At 42.6% G+C, this 23259-nt stretch overlaps 1 protein-coding gene across 1 annotated transcript in view; it reads left to right on the top strand.

The window, feature by feature from the left end:
- The window catches only part of NRK (Nik related kinase), a 297272-nt gene that overhangs the window by 221472 nt on the left and 52541 nt on the right, over positions 1-23259 (top strand). Inside the window, exons 23-27 of the mRNA XM_088482879.1 lie at positions 3091-3261; positions 9158-9275; positions 9740-9898; positions 11603-11746; positions 15253-15387. Coding sequence (XP_088339005.1) covers positions 3091-3261; positions 9158-9275; positions 9740-9898; positions 11603-11746; positions 15253-15387 — 727 coding nt within the window. The remainder of the gene's footprint in view (positions 1-3090; positions 3262-9157; positions 9276-9739; positions 9899-11602; positions 11747-15252; positions 15388-23259) is intronic.

Genomic DNA, 23259 nt, shown 5'->3' with positions numbered 1-23259 from the left:
GCACTGTATAAGGGGCACTACAAGCAGCACTGTATAGGGGGACCACTACTAGCGGTACTGTATAAGGGCCATTACAGGGGCACTGTATAAGTGGCACTACTGGGGGCACTGTATGGGTGCATTACTGGGGGCACTGTATAAGGGGGCACTACTACAAGGGGCACTGCATAAGGGGCACGGCTAATGGGGACATTGCATAAGGGGCACTATTACAATGGATGGACATTGCAAGAGGGGCACTACTACTTGGGGCATTAAGGTGCATATGGAATGGAAAGGGATGTTCCCAGAGTGATGAGAAATGGTAGTGTGTCATGTTGCCACGCCCCCATTTTCCAGTGACCACGCCCCTTGAGGCACGTGGCCATGCCCACTTTTCAGCGTGCGCGTCTACTTGTGGTGGGGGGGGCTCCATTTTTTAACATGCCCTAGTTATGCCACTGGATATGAGTAATAGATTGCACAAGGAAAACACTGCAAAATACATAACTAAAAAGGGGTTGGGTACAGGATGCCGGTGCTCGGGATCCCACCAGTCAGAATCCTGACGCCGACATCTTGATAGGATTAGGATACCGACACCTGTCGGGTAAGTGTCCTAACCCTAACCTTGTACCCTAAACCTCCCCAACTAGTGCCTAACCCTTCCGCAGTAGTGCTTACCCTAACCCCCCCAGTGCCTAACCCTAACTCTCCCCCTAGTGCCTAACCCTCCCCCAGTGCCTAACCCTAACCCTCCCCCTAGTGCCAAACCCTAACCCCTAACCCTCTCCCACTAGTGCCTAACCCTAACCCTCCCCCTACTGCCAACCCTAGCCCCTAACCCTCCCCCACTAGTGCCTAACCCTACCCTTCCCCTAGTGCCAATCCCTAACCCTCCCCTTAACCCCACTACTTACTGTCGAGATGCCGGCGCTGGGATTCTGACTGGTGTTTGGATTCCAGCGCTGGCATTCTGAGCGCCTGCATCCCACATACAGGTATTCCCAACTGCCATCCCCTAAAAAGGATCTAATGCAGTGGTTCTCAAACTTTCTTGAATCACAACGCCTTAGAGTATCAGCATTATTTTCACAGCAACTCTAGGTCAAATGTTTGAGAAATTATTAAATTAAATATATTGTGCTTAACTGTGATCCACATATTTTATGATAGGCAGCCACCAGCAGTGGTTTTGCCTATCACATTGACCATAAATAATTTGATTTAGTCCTGGACCACCAACCCGAGGCACACCAGGGTGTCACGCCACCCAGTTTGGGAACCACTGGTCTAAAGCAATTATTAAGGTTTTACCAGGACATATGTTCTAGCATGGCTTAAATTGGAGCTACAGTATCCCTGGAAACCCTTTTCTTTCAGCTTGCATCCTCATACCACCAGGCAAAGTTGTGTACTTACATTCACTGTGTCACATGTAGCTGGAAAGAGCACTGCTGGGTCATATCCCAAGGTAACATTAATAAACAAGAGCCCTCATTCAGAGCCGCTCGTTAGCGGCAGTACGCTCGTTCCGAGCGATGTTTGCACATCTGCGCATGCGTACGGTTTTTAGTACGCATGCGCGAACCAGTCAGTGCGGCCGAAAATCGTTTGTACGCTATATTGCGAGTGCCTGCTATTTTGAGTGACAGAATGAGGCGTATGTGGGTGGTAACAGGGGAAGGTGCTTGAAAATGGGGAGTGGAGATCCGAACGCAGGCGTGCTTAAAGGTCAAAACGGGCGTTTTATGGGTGTGTATATTTAAAACAGCAGCGTCATTGTCCACGTCACTGGGTTATTTTATAGCCAGAACTGCTCGCAAATTTGTGGTAGCAAACACCAACTACAAGAATAGCGAGCAGTTCATACGCTGGTCGATGTACTCGATTAATCTAATAAATAGCGGACATGACGTATGGTGCGAGCGGCCAGGGGGCGTTTTTAACAAATAAACGAGCGTATGTTTTGCTCGTTCGTTCAGACTTAGAGGTGTGAACAGACTGCAATGTGCGTACGGATCATTTGAATAGCCACCCCTTGTTTTTAAACGAACGACCGCAAATAGCGAACGGCTCTGAATGAGGGCCAAGGTTAGCTGTTCCTATAAAGATAGAAGGGCAGAAGAGGGATGTACTAAAGTGCAAATTTTTTAGTGCAATCTTGACAATGTGAAATTTACTAAAGGGCAAACTGTACATGACATTGTTGGACTACAACACCTAGGTCTGACTGGCCCAATGTTATAGAGCAATGGGCCCCTACTAGTACCCCTAGCTGGTGGTTACCAGGGGAATATTAACAAAATAATATGTTTCCCAATATTAGTGCCCATGCTCCTATGAGTTAGCAGAGTTAAATTAAATTAAAAAATAATAGAATTAAAAGAAAAATGTTCTCGCAGCTGTGAATTTGTGAGTTAAAAAAAGACTACTGTTCTCGCTTTTTATAATTAACAAAAATGATTGCCCCGATCCTATGAGTGTCCCATTCATAATAATTAAAAGAGTAGTTTACTTTAATGTTCTTAAACAATACTTGGTTTTGGACAATTTTTTTTAAATGCACACATAAAAGTACTTACATCTTCATCCTGTCTTGGTTTAATATAATCCAATAGGATAAAGATATCGGATAAGTATTTAGTACAGGCGCATCATTTTTTTACACTTCATTTATAAATCCGATCTGATTTTTATTTTGCCATTTTATATATAACAAGTAAGTGCACAACCAAATCTAGGGGTATATTTACTATAGTGCTGGTTTTTAGAAGTGGAGTTGTTACCCATAACAACCAATCATATTATAGCTATTATCTTCTAGATTCCCTAGAAGGTACTAGATAAATGATAAGTATAATCTGATTGGTTGCTATGGGCAACAACTCCACTTCTAAAAACCAACACTTTAGTAAATATACCCCTAGGTGGTGTATGCATAGTAAATAACATAAAAGTGACTGCTTGGTATGATGGACAGTACACAGCTCTGACATCTGTATTTGCCACAGCTAACTTTTCCTGTTGTGAAATGACAGATTTATCTCTCACAGCACAGAGGGATCCAGGGTAGCTTATACTTCAATCTGCTGCATTTTGTGCTAACAGGCAGCTGAACAGCAAAGTTGTAGCAGCAATCAAGGACTCTGCAGCTCCTACAATCAAAATTATCTGCTGCCAGATCTCTTACAACAAAGCCATCCTTCAGAGACGTCAGTGAATCAGCACAAAATTTCTCAAAAAAGCCACAAACCTATCAACAAATCTTTAAATGATCAGGTGAAATCAATGTTATATTTCCCATCCTACTCAATCTCCCAAACCAGAAATAATAATCAGTTGTCTTTGCATTGATAGGGCACCTGTTGCACCTTTATGTCATGTTTTTTACATAAAAGCTTTGCAATGTTAGAACAAGCACTCTCACACCACATAACTTTTACTTTCCATCTGCACCCTTATGGGGGGCATCCACTAGACGATTTTATCCCTGTCCAACCTCTTAACGATTTTCCCTTGAAGTTTCCCTTGAAATATGATCTTCCACTCTGAACAATTTGCAAAGGATTGCAAAAGATTTGCAAAGGATTTGCAAAAGATCTGCAAACGATTTGCAAAAGATCTAACAATAAACTATGTTGTTTTAATCTGTAATTGAGAGCTTTCAGCTATAGTGGGCAGACAGTGGTTCATCGTTTGATCGTTCAGCATGAACGATGTGTAAACGATGTGTAAACGATGTGTAAACGATTTGTAAGCAATCAAGTGAAATTGACCTGCATGTTCAGTCGATGGAGGAGACGATCAAACGACCAGCGGGAGCGCGCATCGTGCATCGTTAGAAACAATTACTGCACGATTTGCAAACGATGTTCAAACGATGTTTGAACGATTATCGAACGATTTTGTCATTATCGTTCAATCGTTCAACTTTATCGTCTAGTGGATACCCCCCTTTAGTTTCATTCAATGTAACAGTGAATCAAGACCTCGTACTCACCAGCGTAAACCTTGTCCTATGTAAAACCGTGTGCTACTTCATTTTAGCCATGTACCATTTTACACCCAGCAAACGAATGTATTTTCTTGTGTCAATCTGCAGCATTTATGTTTTTAATATTGTTTTGTTTACGTCTGCGGCATTTTCAATGGTATGGAGTATACAATGACATTACACTGCAAGCTTAAAGTAGATGTCACCTTTTCTCTGTGATTCTCCTGTCCTGCTTCCCCTCTACCCACTCACAAACACCACTGTCCTGTGACCCCCCCACCTGCTCACAATCACCTCTTCTCTGATCCGCTTTCCTTCTCTCCCTCTACCGCTCACAATCATCTCTGCCCTGTGATCTGCTTTCCTGCTCCCCCCCCGCCTGCTCACATCCACCCCTTCTCTGTGATCTGCTTTCCTTCTCCCCCCCTACCCACTCACAGTAACCTCTGTCCTGTGATCCTACTTTCCTGCTCCCCCTATACCCATTCCCAATCACATCTTTTCTGTGATCCTGCTTTCCTGCTCCCCCTCTATCCACTCCCAATAACCTCTGATATGTTATCCTGCTTTCCATTCCCCCTATACCCACTCACAATGACCTCTGCCCTGTGATCCTGCTTTCCTGCTCCCCCTCTACCCAATCACATCTTTTCTGTGATCCTGCTTTCCTGCTCCCCCTCTACCCAATCACAATAAACTCTGCCCTGTGATCCTGCTTTCCTGCTCCCCCTATACCCAATCACAATAACCTCTGACCTGTGATCCTGCTTTCCTGCTCCCCCTATACCCAATCCCAATATCCTCTGACCTGTGATCCTGCTTTCCTGCTCCCCCTATACCCAATCCCAATATCCTCTGACCTGTGATCCTGCTTTCCTGCTCCCCCTATACCCAATCACAATAACCTCTGACCTGTGATCCTGCTTTCCTGCTCCCCCTATACCCAATCACAATAACCTCTGACCTGTGCCTGCTTTCCTGCTCCCCCTATACCCAATCACAATAACCTCTGACCTGTGCCTGCTTTCCTGCTCCCCCTATACCCAATAACAATATACTCTGTCCTGTGATCCTGCTTTCCTGCTCCCCCTATACCCAATCACAATAACCTCTGCTCTGTGATCTGCTTTCTTTCTCCCCCTCTACTCACTCCCAATCACATCTTCTCTGTGATCATGCTTTCCTGCTCCCCCTCTACCCACTCCCAATAACCTCTGCCCTGTGATCCTACTTTCCATTCCCCCTCTACCCACTCCCAATAACCTCTGCCCTGTGATCCTACTTTCCATACCCCCTCTACCCACTCCCAGTAACCTCTAACCTGTGATCCTACTTTCCTGCTCCCCCTCTACCCACTCCCAATAACCTCTGCCCTGTGATCCTAATTTCCTGCTCCCCTTATACCCACTCACAATAACCTCTGCTCTGCTTTCCTGCTCCCCTTATACCCACTCACAATAACCTCTGCTCTGCTTTCCTGCTCCCCTTATACCCACGCACAATAACCTCTGCTCTGCTTTCCTGCTCCCCTTATACCCACTCACAATAACCTCTGCTCTGCTTTCCTGCTCCCCCTCTACCCACTCACAATAACCTCTGCTCTGCTTTCCTGCTCCCCTTATACCCACTCACAATAACCTCTGCTCTGCTTTCCTGCTCCCCCTCTACCCACTCACAATAACCTCTGCTCTGCTTTCCTGCTCCCCTTATACCCACTCACAATAACCTCTGCTCTGCTTTCCTGCTCCCCTTATACCCACTCACAATAACCTCTGAGCTGTGATCCTGCTTTCCTGCTCCCCCTCTACCCACTCCCAATAACCCCTGCCCTGTGATCTTACTTTCCATTCCCCCTCTACCCACTCCCAGTAACCTCTGCCCTGTGATCCTGATTTCCTGCTCCCCCTACACACACTCACAATAACCTCTGCTCTGCTTTCCTGTTCCCCCTATACCCACTCACAATAACCGCTGCTCTGCTTTCCTGCTCCCCTTATACCCACTCACAATAACCTCTGCTCTGCTTTCCTGCTCCCCTTATACCCACTCACAATAACCTCTGCTCTGCTTTCCTGCTCCCCTTATACCCACTCACAATAACCTCTGCTCTGCTTTCCTGCTCCCCTTATACCCACTCACAATAACCTCTGCTCTGCTTTCCTGCTCCCCCTCTACCCACTCACAATAACCTCTGCTCTGCTTTCCTGCTCCCCTTATACCCACTCACAATAACCTCTGCTCTGCTTTCCTGCTCCCCCTCTACCCACTCACAATAACCTCTGCTCTGCTTTCCTGCTCCCCCTATACCCACTCACAATAACCTCTGCTCTGCTTTCCTGCTCCCCTTATACCCACTCACAATAATCTCTGCTCTGCTTTCCTGCTCCCCCTCTACCCACTCACAATAACCTCTGCTCTGCTTTCCTGCTCCCCTTATACCCACTCACAATAACCTCTGCTCTGCTTTCCTGCTCCCCTTATACCCACTCACAATAACCTCTGAGCTGTGATCCTGCTTTCCTGCTCCCCCTCTACCCACTCCCAATAACCCCTGCCCTGTGATCCTACTTTCCATTCCCCCTCTACCCACTCCCAGTAACCTCTAACCTGTGATCCTGCTTTCCTGCTCCCCCTCTACCCACTCCCAATAACCTCTGCCCTGTGATCCTGATTTCCTGCTCCCCCTCTACCCACTCACAATAACCTCTGCTCTGCTTTCCTGCTCCCCTTATACCCACTCACAATAACCTCTGCTCTGCTTTCCTGCTCCCCTTATACCCACTCACAATAACCTCTGCTCTGCTTTCCTGCTCCCCTTATACCCACTCACAATAACCTCTGCTCTGCTTTCCTGTTCCCCCTATACCGAGTCACAATAACCTCTGCTCTGCTTTCCTGCTCCCCTTATACCCACTCACAATAACCTCTGCTCTGCTTTCCTGCTCCCCTTATACCCACTCACAATAACCTCTGCTCTGCTTTCCTGCTCCCCTGATACCCACTCACAATAACCTCTGCTCTGCTTTCCTGCTCCCCCTATACCCACTCACAATAACCTCTGCTCTGTTTCCTTGTTCCCCCTATACCCACTCACAATAACCTCTGCTCTGCTTTCCTGCTCCCCCTATACCCACTCACAATAGCCTCTGCTCTGCTTTCCTGCTCCCCTTATACCCATTCACAATAACCTCTGCTCTGCTTTCCTGCTCCCCTTATACCCACTCACAATAACCTCTGAGCTGTGATCCTGCTTTCTTGCTCCCCCTCAACCTACTCACAATCATCTCTGCCTACTGTTCCTCTTTACTACTTATCAAGTCTCCGCTCACAGCGGCATTTAGTGGGTGCAGCGTTTACAACAGGTGCAGCATTTATTATGTTTCTTTCTGTATTTTCTCGGGGGGCAGATTTTATTGTGATAATGAGTTTAACAGTGATCCTTTAGTTGCAGTTGTGATATACTATTATTTAATGCATTTTTGTATTTAGTGGGTTGTTATGATGCGGTCTCACTTAATTATGCTGGTTTCAAGAGAAATATGCAGTCCTGCAAGTGTGTTGTTTCAGAAAACTTCCCTTTTTAAATTGACACTAAAGTCTAAGAATAACTGAGCTCCTGAGCATCTTCTCTGCTACTTTTCCTTAGTTTTATGCCTTATTCCTGCAAAGTTAACAGTTCTATTTTTTCTGTTGTGTGGTTTCTCAAAATACATTGGGCATTGGGGGATTTGGTTCCAACTATAGACTGACCCTCCATGGGACAGGATGAGAGAATACCATGCAGTGTTAGCATGGAGGAAAAAGTGCATGTTCCTTTATTTTAAAAAGATGTGAATGAAGTATGAAGGGATGCAAGGGGGGAAATATTGCCTCACAGCATTAATTGGAATGAAACCGCTCTTTGTATTTTCATTAAAAAAAAATTAAAATATTTGAAAATGCAACAGTGAATTATATCAATGGGCCTGATTCAGAGTTGCTTCTATTTCTGCTGCAGCCGCGACTTTCGTAGGTGTGGATGTGCGAAAATATGCTGATGCATGAGCGGCTGGGAATTGTACAGAGACGCCCCCCGGAGCCATCACAGCTGTCCTGAACTGCCCGTTGCCTCCCCTAAATGCTCCCTGCCTGTCACCCACACTGCGAATAAGTAGTTGCAGCATGCAACAACGGTAATGTACCTTGATGCATGCGCAGTGCAACTCATACATGCGCAGTGTCAAAAAAATCGCTGTATTTGCAAAAACATCGTCAAAGTGTACAACTCTGAATCAGGCTCTATAACTTTCCCTTATATTACCCAGGAGTCCTATTGTGCATGCGCAAGCAGCAGGGGACACTATCGGATTCCTTAGGCTTCTATCAGGCAATGACATCTATAGATGGTGTTGCCTATTGGGTACAAGCTCCGGAAAGTTTTGCTTTCCAGAACTTGATACATACGAAAAGTTGAGCTATTCTAAATGCCTATTTTACACATGGAAAATCGGTGTTAGCTTTTTTCATAGAAAATAGAGTGAATAAGGAGTATTACCGCTAGATAAATCTACTTTAAAGTATGGAAGCTGCCCATAGCAACCCTGCTATAGCGTCAGCCAGCAGGCTGGTTCAGCCTAATGCTTGTTATTGGAAAATAAGTGGAACCCATGCCGATTTGCCCCCTATTTTCCAGTACCAGCCTAGGCTCAGAGGCCCAGGGCTGGTTATTGATTTTGGGGAACCCACACATTTTTTTTCTTTTAAATGTAACCCTTATAACACTTTATACTATAATGAAGCCTGCATAGATCTCAGTGGTCTGTGCAGTGATTTTGCTTTTAAGAAGGGTTTGTAATCAAATGGGTATCAATGTTGGATTTTATATAACAGTCAAAACTGATACATACTAGTAAGCAGTGTTTTTTTAGGCTGCAATTTCATATTGATACCCGCCGGTTTCACCAAACCCAACCCTTACTAAATTTATCCGCAGATCTCAGAAGATAAAAAACAACATTTTGGAAAGACAACAGCAGCAGTTTAATGGAGTAGCTGAGCAGTGATTGGTGGTAGTAGATAGCTCTGTAATATGCTAGATACTGCAGGTGTAGGGTATAGAAGATGAATCAGAAACATGTTAAACTTTTCCACAGATTACACTCTTGATGTTATTTAAAGGATAGTTTTGTGTCCCATTTGTAGACACCAAATGGTGAATGTCCGCAACCAAAGAACAGCTCATCTTCCACTACATCATTTAGTGCCTTCATCGACCCAAGACTCCTACAGTTCTCACCTCCGACAAGTCCCACGGTTTCCCGTGAGTAGAAATCAGAACAATGTGGCTCTTGGATTGTAATCATAGACTGCCTTCTGCCTTCAGTATGTACATGTATTGAAACTGTTAAAACTTACTAATATTGCAAAAATATTTTTGCCAGAAGCTACAAATGTTGCACCCTATGGGACAGTTGGCTGTAGTCCATAATGCACATCAGTGATACAGATTAGCCAAAGCATCTGTGACCCACCACTGTGCAAAGAGAGGTCCAGCCGACCGGTGGAACATGGCCAAGTGCCTATGATGACATACTTATGTTTGTAATAGATTTCCAAATGTAAAACATTTTGGGCTGTAGTTTACAAGACAACAAATGACACTTTTATCACTGTCATATAAAATATATCAGTATTCTGTGTTTGATGGTAAAAGGCATTGAATATAGCTTTTTATGAGTAAATGGGTCATATTTGTAACATGCCCTTGTCTTTCTCTTGATTTAGCTAGTGGCATCAAAGTGGAGCCTTTCCGCAGAGAAAATGCAAGGAAAGGATCTGTTGTCAATGTTAATCCGACAAATATTCGACCTCAGAGTGACAGCCCAGAGATTCGCAAGTATAAGAAGAAATTCAATTCCGAGATCCTGTGCGCTGCTCTCTGGGGTGAGTGTTACTAGATTACATGCATTGCAATCTAAAACTTTTTCCTTAAATGACTGTTCCGTATGTCCTACAGCTTTTTCACTGCCTTCATTTTAACTGGCAGGTATAACTTAATTTTATTTTATGTATGTGCAGTATAGGATTTGTTACATTCAATTTTTTTAGAATAATTGCAAGTGGAAACTATCCAATAGACAACATGCTTTATGTAACAGTCATTTTTTTAGCATTCATAAATATACATCTAAAAATACTATATAAAAAGATTGCTCAAAAAGGTGCTATATATAATTCACTTGCACATGGACACATCTGTGTATATAATAATAATAATAATAATAATAATAATAATAATAATAATGTAATCTTTCCCTCAATCTCCTTTCCTTCAAACACTCCTTCAAAACACAATTATTCACTCAAGCAATTCGGACTACTGATCCCTACCCACCAACATTTTTGGCTTGCTGTACCCTTCAAAAAACCCATACACTGCAAGAAAATAACCTGCAGAGGAATAGGGAAATGTTACATATTAGAAAGCATATGCAATGTAGTACAGGTTGAGTCTCCCATATCCAAAATGCTTGGGACCAGGGGTATTTTGGATAACGGAATATTACGTATTTTGGAATAATTGCATATCATAATGAAATATCTTGGGAATGGGACCCCAATATACACTCAGAATGCATATATGTGTTATATGCATCTTATACACATAGCCTGCAGCTCATTTTATACAATATTTTCAATAATTTTGTGGCTCAAGCAAAGTTTGTGTACATACATGAACTAAATGTATGTTTCATTTACACCCTATACACACAGCCTGAAGGTAATTTTATATCATATTTTTAATAATTTGTGCCTTAGACAAAGTTTGTGTACATTGAACCATCAAAAATCAAAGGTTTTATTATCTCAGTCATGCCAAAATTATTCCGTAATTCGGAATATTCCGTATTTCGGAATATTTGGATATGGGAGACTCAACCTGTACTAGTAATTCACCAGGAAAGGTGCATACACACGTAATGATTCTTTGAACGATTTAACTATAACGACGTTGTTATCGTTCAATCGTTGAAAAAATCGTTCAGTTTGAGTTATAACGATGAATGATTATCGTTCATGCGCGTTCCCGTTTGTAGTTTGTAGTTCATTCTGACTGACCAACTGAACGATTTTCATTAAGGGAAGTTACAAAAATCATTTGTAGTTCAAAAAATCGTTCATTACACTTTAAAAAATCTGACAGATAATCTGACAGAAAATCGTTCATAAAATTGTTGGTAACAAAATCGTTGTGTGTGTATGCAGCTGAAGTAGCAAAATTGGAGCAATTGCAGAAAATAATTAATTGTATTTTATTTTTACATTTAAATAAAGAACTGTGCTAATGTGTGTCCTGGAGCCCCCTCTAGAGCTGAGTTTCCCAAACTCTGCCATAACAGTGCAGTTTTTAAGGATATCCATGCTTGAGTCCAGATGGTTAATCAATTTGACTGAGGTACTAATGAAGTCAACTGTGCTCAAGCATGGACATCCTTAAAACATGGACTGTAATACCACAGTTTGGAAAACTCTGCTCTAGAGGGTTTGCCATGTGAGTGCACTGCCAGCATTGTTAATAATCATGTGAGATGTGTACCTTATATACTGTGTGTTGTGGCATTTATACTTTGTGCTCTAACATACTAGGTGTTAACCTGTTGGTGGGAACTGAACATGGCCTATTGCTCCTGGACAGGAGTGGACAGGGGAGAGTTTACTCTCTAATCAGCAGAAGGCGATTTTACCAAATTGATGTCCTAGAAGGGCTGAATATTCTAATCACAATTTCAGGTGGGCTGTGTTCATACACATCTTTAAATGTGCAATTTCTATGTAGTGTGCTTTCATTATGGAAGTTCCCTGGTTTATATACTTCATTATGTCATCCTTCTGCTTCTCCCTCTATGATGATAACCTCAGTTAGTCATTGTGTATAGTAATGTTCTTTCTGTTACTTTAAAGTTGTTGGAAGATCTTACTACTAAAGTTGATTGGTATGGCAAGTCCATTACTGCACATACTACATGTTATCTCCCCAAAAAACACACGCTTTCGGTAGGTACGCGCAAATATAAAGGATCCCCTGGATCTACTTTAGCGGGTCCACAGCAGATTTCTCCATTTCCAACAGAAGTAGCTGATGCTAGGCTGTCGGATTTACCAAGCTCTGGAATGCAAAGTTTCAGATGGCATTAGCCGCTGTAGCCTACCACAGAAAATACCAGCATTAATGATCATTTCACTTCATACACTTTGTACCAACGGGGCCCCTTTAAGTGCCTCTGTCCCTGCGTGTGTATATCAATATCCTGGCAGTACATAATTTCTTATTGCTGCCAATAGCAGCGATAAAAAATTATAATTACTGGGTCTAGGACCTGATAATTAATAAATATGCCCCTTTGTCTTTTCCAGTAAATAGGGGTATTTGCATGTGTGCCATTTTCTAAATGGGGCAAATTTTATTTATCCCTTTCCCCCTTTCATGTAGATACAACTGCTTCTCCACAATAATTAACATGGGACCTCGTGTATTTACCTCATGAGATCATTAGCATATCTATACAGGGTGCATGGGGGCCCGCACGCACACAATCATACTCTGAAGTCCCGCATCGACTGTAGCAGTCCTGCACTGCAGACAGAAATTACCGGGAAAATGGAGTGGCGCCTATTTTCCCGGAGATTTGCGCAATAAAGAAGTCTCTGGAAGCATAGCGTGGATACCATGTTCCCGGAGGTCTGCACATGTACAGTAGACTCTAGCGCAAAGCCAGATTTTACTGCGCTGCCGGAGACGAGGGGGCTCGCATGGAAGCTGCACACGGGCTCCTCCTCTCTTAATCCGCCCCTGCATGAGATATTGCAGATATGTAATGCAGAGAACAGCACCCTAGTTCTGTATGGGAATGCATTCTTCTCCAATTGAACAAGCTTGTTTCTGACAGCTAACACCATCTTCAGGTGACAGATACAGTAACACAACGAAACAAAGAGTTTATCCTATTCGCTGGGATAATTGCTGATCGGAGCAGCTGTCCCCTCATGAAAAGAATGATACATTACCCTGTAACTAAATCTTTCTTGTTACGAATAGCAGCGATAAGCGATTTTAGTTTACGGACAAAAAATATGCGAAGGGCCTTAAGTAGACCAAAATGCGTACACACTAGACGATATTTTGGCCTATTGCGACGTATCAGAACGACAAATCGCACAGTGTACACTAACGATAACGATGCGCGGTCCTGCGGGTCGTTTGTCGTATCCTCAGATCTTACCTACATGCAGTAAGATCTGGCAATCTCATTAACGGTTCGCGGAATATAGTTCAGTGAATAGGCATGAACAATATGTTGTTCCAACCCAAACAATGCCGATGTCAGTTGACAGGCATACCCCTAGCATAGATCAGTGAGATCCGTGCATGCATCTGTGTAAGAAAAAAAATGCTTGTCAAGTGTAAAAAAAAACCACGTGCCCTCCCCCCCCCCACCCCCCAAAGCACAACCAGCCCCGGACTTTTCAGAGCCAGTCCTAGTTGTCAAAATACAGGGGACAAAATTAGTAGGGGTCCCCTGTATTTTCCATAACCAGCACCGAACTCTTTCTAGCAGAGGTGTAATGCCACAGCCAGGGGAACCCTTTGACCGGGTCCCCCGGCCAAAGCATTACGAATGACCGCTTGTCACTCCATGGCACCCCAGGCCTGGGCTGTTGTATGCTTAATATCGTATGTCCAGGAGTGCCGGGGAGCTGCCGAGTTGTTCAAGGGAAATCACTGACGACATTGCATTGTCTGTGAGACGTCTAGTGTTTAGGCACCTTTAGTGTTAAAAATGTTTGTAATAAGCAGATGCTTCATATTGTAATAGTTCCATGCCAGAACATTATACAAACAGTGATACTAGCCATGTTATTTATACAGAATTCCAATCTACCATTAGATAGGAGAAAAAACAAAACAAAAGTTATTTAGATAAGCACATCTATCAGAAGAATAAAACTTCTCTCCCAACAATTCTACAAAAATGTAAATTTTATTATTTATGACTAGTATTGGTATCGGAATTTTTAGTTATGCTAGATTATCTTGTGTTATGCTAGCACACCTTAATAAATGTGTTCATATATTAACAGTAGCATATTTGCATAACAATATAAAATATAAAGTATGTATGTCAAGCACCTTTAAATTATTTTAAATATATGTTTGTTGATCCAACTTATTATAAATTTCCCCTAATATAAAGTCTCAACCTCAGAGTAGAAGTTTGTGGAAAAAGTATAGTCAGGGGCACCAATTAGTGTGCGGGTGGCAGGACTGGGATCCCCAACATTCCATGGAGATGCAATTACACCCCATCTATTTTGCTGGGGCCTAACATTTTATTCTGTTATTGTCTTTTAAAATGTATCAATGTCAAGTTTCAATAACAGGGGTCATTCCAAATAGATGCGAGTTGCGAGATGGGAGGTGCAGTTTTTCTGTGCGAATTCGCATTGTGAATTAATTTAGCAATTCAAATATCAACTCGTATTGAACCAGCCAGAGTAAATTAACATTCTAACCGCACCCCCCCCCAACGGAAGTTTCCAGTTAGATTGATTCATCCAATAATTACATGTCAATTTTGGGGTATAAAAAAATTACCACAAATTACCCCAAAATTAAGTATATTGTTGCTTTATGCACCCCTAAATTTAGTTAGTTTATTTAATTTTTTAAATATTTTCCTTTGATTTTTTTTACATTTTTTTAGTCACCTCAAAGTACCCCAAAAGCATGTTTTTTGTTACTTTTTCTTTACCCTCTTTCATTTTTCTTCTATGAAAGTAAACAAAATAGTTTGCTTTTTATAATTTTTGTTCTTTTTTTAAAAAAAAATGCACAAATCAGCTATTTAATACCGTTTAAATAATTCCAGTACGTTCCTTATGCCCACTAACAGCCTACTGTATGATTCCGCAAATTAAATTGTCAATTTTGTGGGGTCCTGGAAGGTCACCTTTTTAATGCACTTCTCTCACATTGCATTTGGCTGACAATTCGCAAAGCCCCACTGTGACTACAGCAATAGGCCTTTTTGATTGGATTGGAGAATTCTTGGGTGCGTGCATTCGTCCAAAGTCTGCGAGTTTCATGAAACAAACTCGCACCTAATTGGATTGGCCCCACAGTGTGTTCTCCAACATGTAGAGTTTTAGGGGTAATGTGAATATTTATTTTTTATATAGCTCTACTTAAAAATACACAATTATATAGCAGACAACTAATTTTTTGTTTTTTACCGAAGGCAAAAAAAACAAACTAAGAGTTTATTATTTATCGTGGCTGAGGAATAAGATTCTACGCAATGATCAAGAGGGAGAGAAAAGACAAGGCTGGGTCTCGGTCGGAGATCTAGAAGGCTGTGTACACTACAAAGTTGGTAAGTGCAAGTGTGCTCAAACTATATTAAGTATGGTTCCTTCATGGGAACTTATTTTGACAAGGAAAATAATGACATTATAATTTGCTCACATGTAAAATGTATTTTTTTTCAATTGCTTTGTATATTTTGCAACTTATAAAACTTGACTGAAGGCCTTATTCAGAGATGCACGCAAATGCCGTTCCGTACACAGCGGAGTAAGGAAAATATGCTGATGTATTGTGCACTGAGACGCCAACCTCCAACATCTTTCTCATCTGCCACTGACGTACGTACGTAGTGTGGGAACACTAGAAACATCATGAATCGTTCCCGACACACCTCCTTTTTCTAACCAGCCCCCGTTACCGTAATCCTCATGCTAATGAATGCTAAAGCAATGCCATCGCGCAACCAGCATAGAGACGCCCACTTCGGGAACATCAAGTAACATCAGCCCCTTACGCACAATTACAACAGGTCTGACATTACTCAGACATTGCTAACATCGTCGCACGCAGTGAGTACTCAAGCTGCGTATGCCGTCGCAGTGGCTAATTTATGCACGCCCATGCAACGGCGTTCAAATGGACAGACACGCCTGCATTTCTCCAACCACTCCCCCGTCACCACCCCCAAACGCTCATAGCCTGTCACTCGCTCTGCGATGGATTCTTAGCTGCATAGGTGATCGCAGTGTGATTGCAAAGCTAACCCACGCGCGCGCACTGCTGTGCATGCGCAGTACGCATCACTGGCCGATCTGCGTACGCCCTTGCAGTTCTGATCCGTAATGAATCAGGCCCTGAGTCTGTTATCCCATTATTCCCATTCTCCATGCAGTGCCGATTGGACAATTTGTGATATATTTAGTTGGTGGACTTACATGAGGTAGTGACACTTTTAAATGTGAAATACTTTATTATTCTTTTGACTGTATACTTAAAGAGGACTTGTCACTAACCTGATGGTGAGTGGGTGGAGATGACTGAGGGGATTTTTATTCTTTGTTTTTAGTAAATTGAAAAAGATAGGTAATTGGTCATCCTTGCAAAAATACAAACAAACATTTTATTTTCACTGGCACATGCTCTGCCTTTCAATCGTCACCACCCATCCTGCACACCACAGCTCTTGGCGCTGCTGTAAAGACTATTTATTGTATTCTCCATGCTAAATGTGACCTTGGCATATATTAATAGCACCGTCTAGACCAGTGGTTCTCATACTCTGTCCTCAGGACCCCACACAGGTCACGTTTTCCAGGTCACTCAGCAGGTGCACAGGTGTATTCATTACTCACTGACACATTTTAAAAGATCCATGGGTGAAGCTAATTATTTCACTTGTGATTGTGAGGAGACCTGGAAAACATGCACTGTGTGGGGTCCTGAGGACCGAGTTTGAGAACCGGTGGTCTAGACAAAGAGAGATTGTTTTATGTACAGTATACAGCTTTTTACTGTTCAGTCATGGGGCAAATACCCTTTTGGAGAATGCGGGCGGTCCAGCGAGAGGGGGGGGGGGCTCAAGGTGGTGGCTCATGCTCGGTCACACTCTCAGGGTATTTTTGTGAAAAGTGCAGGGGAGAGATTCGCAGGGACAGAGCTTTATCGCAAGCTCTGTCCCTACATGCAATTATGAATACACTTGTGAAAATAAGAAGACTGGCAATGCAAGTTCAATAGTTATTTTCACTTCAAAAACGGAAATTTATTGCAGTTTGTGATAAATCAGCCCCTGTGAGCGGATTTTTGCAAAATGTAAAGAAAGTGTGGTATGCTTCACCTCCCAAAGTCTCTCATACATGCCGGATGTGTCGCACCATATGGTGTATATACACCCAGTGTATGAGAACACATCCGTATGACACTTCATTAGTACTATATTAGTACTATATTTTGTATGAATAGGGCACTGCATTTTTGCATTTACTACTAACACTTTCAAGCCACATCTACTGGTGTAAACCAGTTGTTTTCTCCTACCCAGTGCTGTTTTTCGTTACTAAAATTGGTGCATATTGGCGTATATGTTAGGGTTGGCCAATTGTATAACTCTGCAAGCTGACCAAAAGCATTTAAAAAAACTAAAAACAAATTAAGCACATTTTGCGCCTGAGTTCTTTTGCCAACATCTGTCAAAGGGGTACATTTACTAAAGGTTGATTTTAATCAATTTTCATCGATTTAAAATGGATCAACATTGATATTATGTTTCTGGGACTAAATCATACATTTACAAACAGAAAATTTTTTGTTTGGTTTTTAAGAACTAGTAAATGTGTGATTTAGCACCAGAAACACAACTTCAATGTTGATAGATTTTGATCTGTTTTAAACGATCAAAATCTATTAAAATTGATCTTTAGTAAATATACCCCCAACTCTCCATCAACACTAGCAGAACTGTTCCTTTCCTAAGAACACATTGAATAAGAATGTTGCTGTTCCGTTCTGAAGCTTGAAAAGAATATAAAATAGATGGGATGAAAGGTAAACAGCATAATAGAGTTTTGTTACAATTCCAAAGCAGATGTTCACCTCATAACACAATAAAAAAAGAAAACCTGTCCATTTGCATTTGTTCTATAGAACTGTTTCATAGTGTAGGTGCTCCCAATTTTTAATGTAGCTAATTCCGTTAAATGCCTGATTATAATATGAATACCATGTGGGTTGAAGCCCAATTACCGTTGATTGCACTAAATTACTATAATAAAATTTTTCAGTAAATTATAAAGTGTATTGTTTAATAGTCAAGAAATGTATTTGAATTATTGAAATTGATAGATTATGTTCTTATGTGTATTGTAAATTGAGTGGCCATTAAATTTTGTTAACTATTGTAAAAGTAATTTGAGGTGAATTGAGACAGTGAATTATAGTTTACTAAATATTTTATAATCTAAAATATGAAACCCTATGGAATAAAATTAAATTATAGTCAGAATTATGAACACCCACCTGTAAAACCTAAGCATATTAAAAGACACGTGTAGGTCATAGCACACTGCACAGCCAGTACCTTGGCCAGAAAGCATCATTTAAGCACCTAAATCCATAAGTATTTATATATTTGGACGTGGCTGGAAAAAGCAAGGATTATTATGGGAATAAAGTGTAATTTCTTTTTAAAGTCAAGTCATGTTCTACGCTATTCAATGAGCTATACAGCATATACACTAAGGGGTATATTTACTAAAGTGCGGGTTTTTTAGAAGTGGAGATGTTGCCAATAGCAACCAAGCAGATTCTACTTAACATTTACCTACCACCTTCTAGAACAAGGATCAGGGTACTTTTTTACCTTTTACCCCAAAATATATTTAGATACGCCGACGTTACCCCCTTGATTTGAAGGGAAGAAAATCATATAGTAGTGCCCCCATAGTTATGCCCCTGTAGTAGTGCCCCCATAGTTATGCCCCTGTAGTAGTGCCCCCATATAATACCCCTGTAGTAGTGCCCCCATATAGGGCCCCTATAGTATTGCCCCCATATAGGGCCCCTGTAGTAGTGCCCTCATGTAGTGCCCTCATATAGGGCCCCTGTAGTAGTGCCCTCATGTAGGGCCCCTGTAGTAGAGCCCCCATATAGTGCCCCTGTAGCAGTGCCCCCATATAGTGCCCCTGTAGCAGTGCCCCCATATAATGCCCCTTTAGTAGTTCCCCCATATAGTGCCGCTTGTACAAAGAAAAAAAAACCACTTACATTAAACCCCGCTCCAGCATCCGCCGCCATCCTGCCCGCCCGGCTGCTCCTCGGAACTATGGGAGAAATGTCATGACGTCTCACCCATAGTGTGCATGGGGAGAGCCGGAATCTCGAGTTCAGAAGAGAACTCCAGTCTCCGGCTAACGCGGCGCTGCATGGAAGGAGCCGGGCGCCCGCTGGTAATAACATCTCAGCGGGTGTCTGGCTTAGAGCCTCCCTGCGGTGCTGGGCTGGAGGATACTGGCGTCACACCCGGCGCCAGTGACCTCCATTCCTGGGAGTAATGGACGGACAGCCGGGCATTCAATGATTAATATGCATGCCCGGCTGTCCGTCCATTACCCTCAGGAATTTAATTTTTACCCCATTTGGGGTAATTTAAAGCTGTTCCCCGACCAGTGTTCTAGAAGATAGAAATACCCCACCACCCCTTACATCTAGAACACTGAAATACATACTACACCATAATTCTACACATCTCTAAAATATATTACTATCTGCCATACTAACGTAGATACCCAACACTCACACTTATCCTCTATTAACTCAATTATACCATCCTGTATAGTAGTATAACTTATCTATTATTGTATGTATTGAGAGCACAGTATATAACTTACACTATACAGATTATTTAACAATACCAATGCTATTGGCCAGTAATGATACAGTTACTGTACTTACATACAGAAACCAATCGGGTTAGTGTTTGCAATCCTTTGTCAAAGATTACTCGAACTTCAAATAGTTTATTCACAAGATAGCTACTCAACTAATGTTCCTTTGCAGATTAAAGCATTTCCCTATTAGTGTAATGCTGATTTACAGTCCTTGTACCTGTTGCTGACATCAGGTACTGTCTGTATTAAATAACTTGCCATTCCATATAACAAAGTGAAATTTCTAGCTGACTTCAATAGGAAGAGAGGCTAATTGTGCAACTATGGATGTTCTCTCAATATAAGTTAATAGACAACTAGATGCATTGAGAAAAAAATACAGTGTGCTGCACATTAGTTACTCTCATGTACGCTGTGTTGATAGCCGGTATTTATGCTTAGCTAGGGCTAGTAGAGATAATATCCCTCCACAGTCAATTAGTACAACCTCTGCCCATAGTCTCTCTGTTAGGGGCACTCTAAGTGAAGTGCATACAGTGTATTACCAACCTCTAGTCTCTCGCTGCCGTCCTGTTGTCGGCACCTTGGGTCCTGAACAGCACTAATAAGGGCCGCCTCCTCTGACTTTTCCTATAGCACAGTGTTTAAGTTGACAGGCCCTGGCAGCAGATGTGCTTGGTGGAGGACTTACCATTAAAAGCCTGTGTGTAGGTAAACCTCAAACCAGAAAGAGTTTATCGAACTCGGCGACACATCTCCTTGGCTTTACGCCTAGCACAGATTTGCTCTCTCCCTACTCCTCAAGTGAGACAGCAACTGTCAACTGTCCCTGCTGGCCCCTTACCTATAGTGGGATCAGTCACATGTCAGCTCATTCCCGCTCCTGGCCCAGGCTTTCTTCTAGGGCTATCAAGTATCTGGAGCCTTCTCAGACACGAGCCCTACAGTCAGTTTAGGGGCATATCCAATTAGGTGCGAGTTTACCAAAAATCTTGCACCTGCAAGGTTTTTGGTATTCAATTGGGTGCAAGGTTTGGATTTTTTTGTTTTGAGTGCCTCCAGAGCAGGTCCAATTTTTCCTAAAATCCTATAAGGAAAAATTGTCGCCACCTGCTCTGAACCCTATTGGACACACCCCCTAATGACTGACTAAGCAATTGGAGGTTTCCAATTAGCTTAATTGGTCCTTAATTACTCATCTGACCCACTGTCCTCCTCCGTCTCTTCTCCAGCGTGGTAGACAGCTTGACAGCTTCCATGGACTGGGCACAGGACAGGTGGTACTCTGCTAACCCTGCACCCCACTGCTCCTAACCTTACACCTGCTCCCTGTACACACTACACTACCCCTAACCCTGCATCTGGTCCCCACACACACTACACTACACTACCCCTAATCCTGCTCACACTACACTACCCCTAACACGGACACACTACCTACATTATCACTGACCTTGCACCTGGTCCCACACACACTACACTACCCCTAACTTTGCACCCGCTCCCCAGACACACTACACCCTAGATTACACTACACTACCCTTAACCCTGCACCCTGTCTACGCACACACTACACTACCCCTAACTCTGCTCCTGCTGCCCACACACAGCCTTTGCAGCCGTCTGCAACATGCAGGCTAAGTGAAAAAAAAATCCCCTCCTGCAGGATTTTGCCCGCAAAAAACCCTGCAACCAATTTTTTTAAATTGGATACCGTGGGTTTTGGGAGCATGCATACCCACGGAATCGGTATATAATGCTAGCGGCTAAATAGCCGCCAGATAATACACCGACACCAGAAGACCGAAGGAGGGAAAGGTAAGCTCCCTAACCCTACCCTACCCTAAACCTCCCTTAGTGGTGCCTAACCTCCCCCCTAGTCCCTAACCTCCCTCTCCCCGCACCCTAAACCTAACCCTTCCAGGGGGTGCCTAAGCCTAACCCCTTCCAGTGGTACCTAACCTTAACACCCCCCTTCTCCTACTCTAACCCTCTGGGGGGGTGCCAAACCCTAAATTCCCCCAGGGGTCCCTAAATGTATGCGGCTAGAAGCTAAGACACCTGGCTTACCTTCGTTCGGTATGTCGGGTGTCGGGATTTCTTAGTGAGGCTAATGATAGGCGTCTGGATTTCGACACCTATCTTTAGTCCCATGTCGGGTTTGCAATGTCGGAATTTCAGCGGGTGGGATAGCGCCCGTCGTTATCCAGACTGCATCCCCATACCCACAGTAATACAAAATTAGTTGCATGAACCATGTAATTGTTTGTGGACAATACCTTGCGGTCAATTGGATAAGCTCCTAAATGTCTATATATTATAAAAATGGTAAGTACACACGCAAACAGTACCCCTAACCTTGTACCCGCTTCCCGGACACAATACACTACCCCTAACCCTGCACCCGCTCCCCGCACACTCTAGATTACGCTAGGTTACACCCACTATCTAGACTACCGCTCAGCCTGCACCCACTCCCTGCACACACTACACTACACTACCCCTAACCCTGCCCCTACTGCCTGCACATAGCATCCGAAAATTGCAGGCTGAGTGAAAAAAAATCCCCTCCTGTGGGATTTTGCCCACAAAAAACACAACAACCAATTTTTTTTAATGGGTTTCAGGAGCACGCATACCTGCGGTAATCCAAAATTGGTCGCAAGAACCACGTAATTTTTTGTGAGCAAAACCTTGCGCCCAATTGGATAAGCCCCTAAATGTCTATATATAATAAAAATGGCAAGTGAGAATTCTTACATTAATCTACATATATTATACATTGTTAAAAATACTAGTAAAGTGCATGTAATTAACTCCAGAGGTTATGAGCACTTACTTAGGCTAATCCTGCTTTCCAGTAAACATTAACATATAATAGGAGTATGATTCTACTTTCACCTTGACTCATTTTAACTTTACCCTACTAACCCAACATAAACTATTACAAAGTCTGGAACCTATAGTACACATTTTGCTAATTGCTCATCAGTCTTTTCTCTGTGATCTCTTGCTAGCTTCATGTGCAGGGTTGCTACACTTACAATTGCCTGGACTGTGCGATTGTTTTACCATGTTAACTGAAGTATATTCCCTCCACCCAGCACACTCAAAATATTTTCACCATACACTGCCTGGCCTGTATTGTTACTTTGTGAATAATTGTCCATAGCTTCTCTATTACATAATGTTGTTGATATGTCGAGAGTCATCATGTTGACATTCATTATGTAGACACTGAGGAAATATTTAAAATTTAGAATGTCAACATATCATCCCTGGTGGCCCAGCAGTGACTTACCTGCTCCTAGTGGCTGCAGAGGCTCTAGCACGGCTTCTGGGTCCTGGTTGTCAGACCTCTGATCCTCCAGTGTTCCGGTAACTATTCCTTAACCCTTATTCTTAATCTTAACCTCCCCCTAGTCCCTAACCCTGCCACCCACTACCTAAAACCAAATGTCAATATTCTGAGAATGTTGGCATGTTGACTGTTGACATTTTTAACAATGTCAACATCATAACTGTCGACATTGTGTTGTTGACATTATGAATGT

The sequence above is a fragment of the Taudactylus pleione genome, unplaced genomic scaffold, assembly GCF_031769625.1.
Source record: "Taudactylus pleione unplaced genomic scaffold, aTauple2 ptg000296l, whole genome shotgun sequence".
Classification (NCBI taxonomy): Eukaryota; Metazoa; Chordata; class Amphibia; order Anura; family Myobatrachidae; genus Taudactylus; species Taudactylus pleione.
The sequence above is the reverse complement of the archived record's forward strand: the minus strand, read 5'-3'. Positions and strand labels throughout refer to the sequence as shown.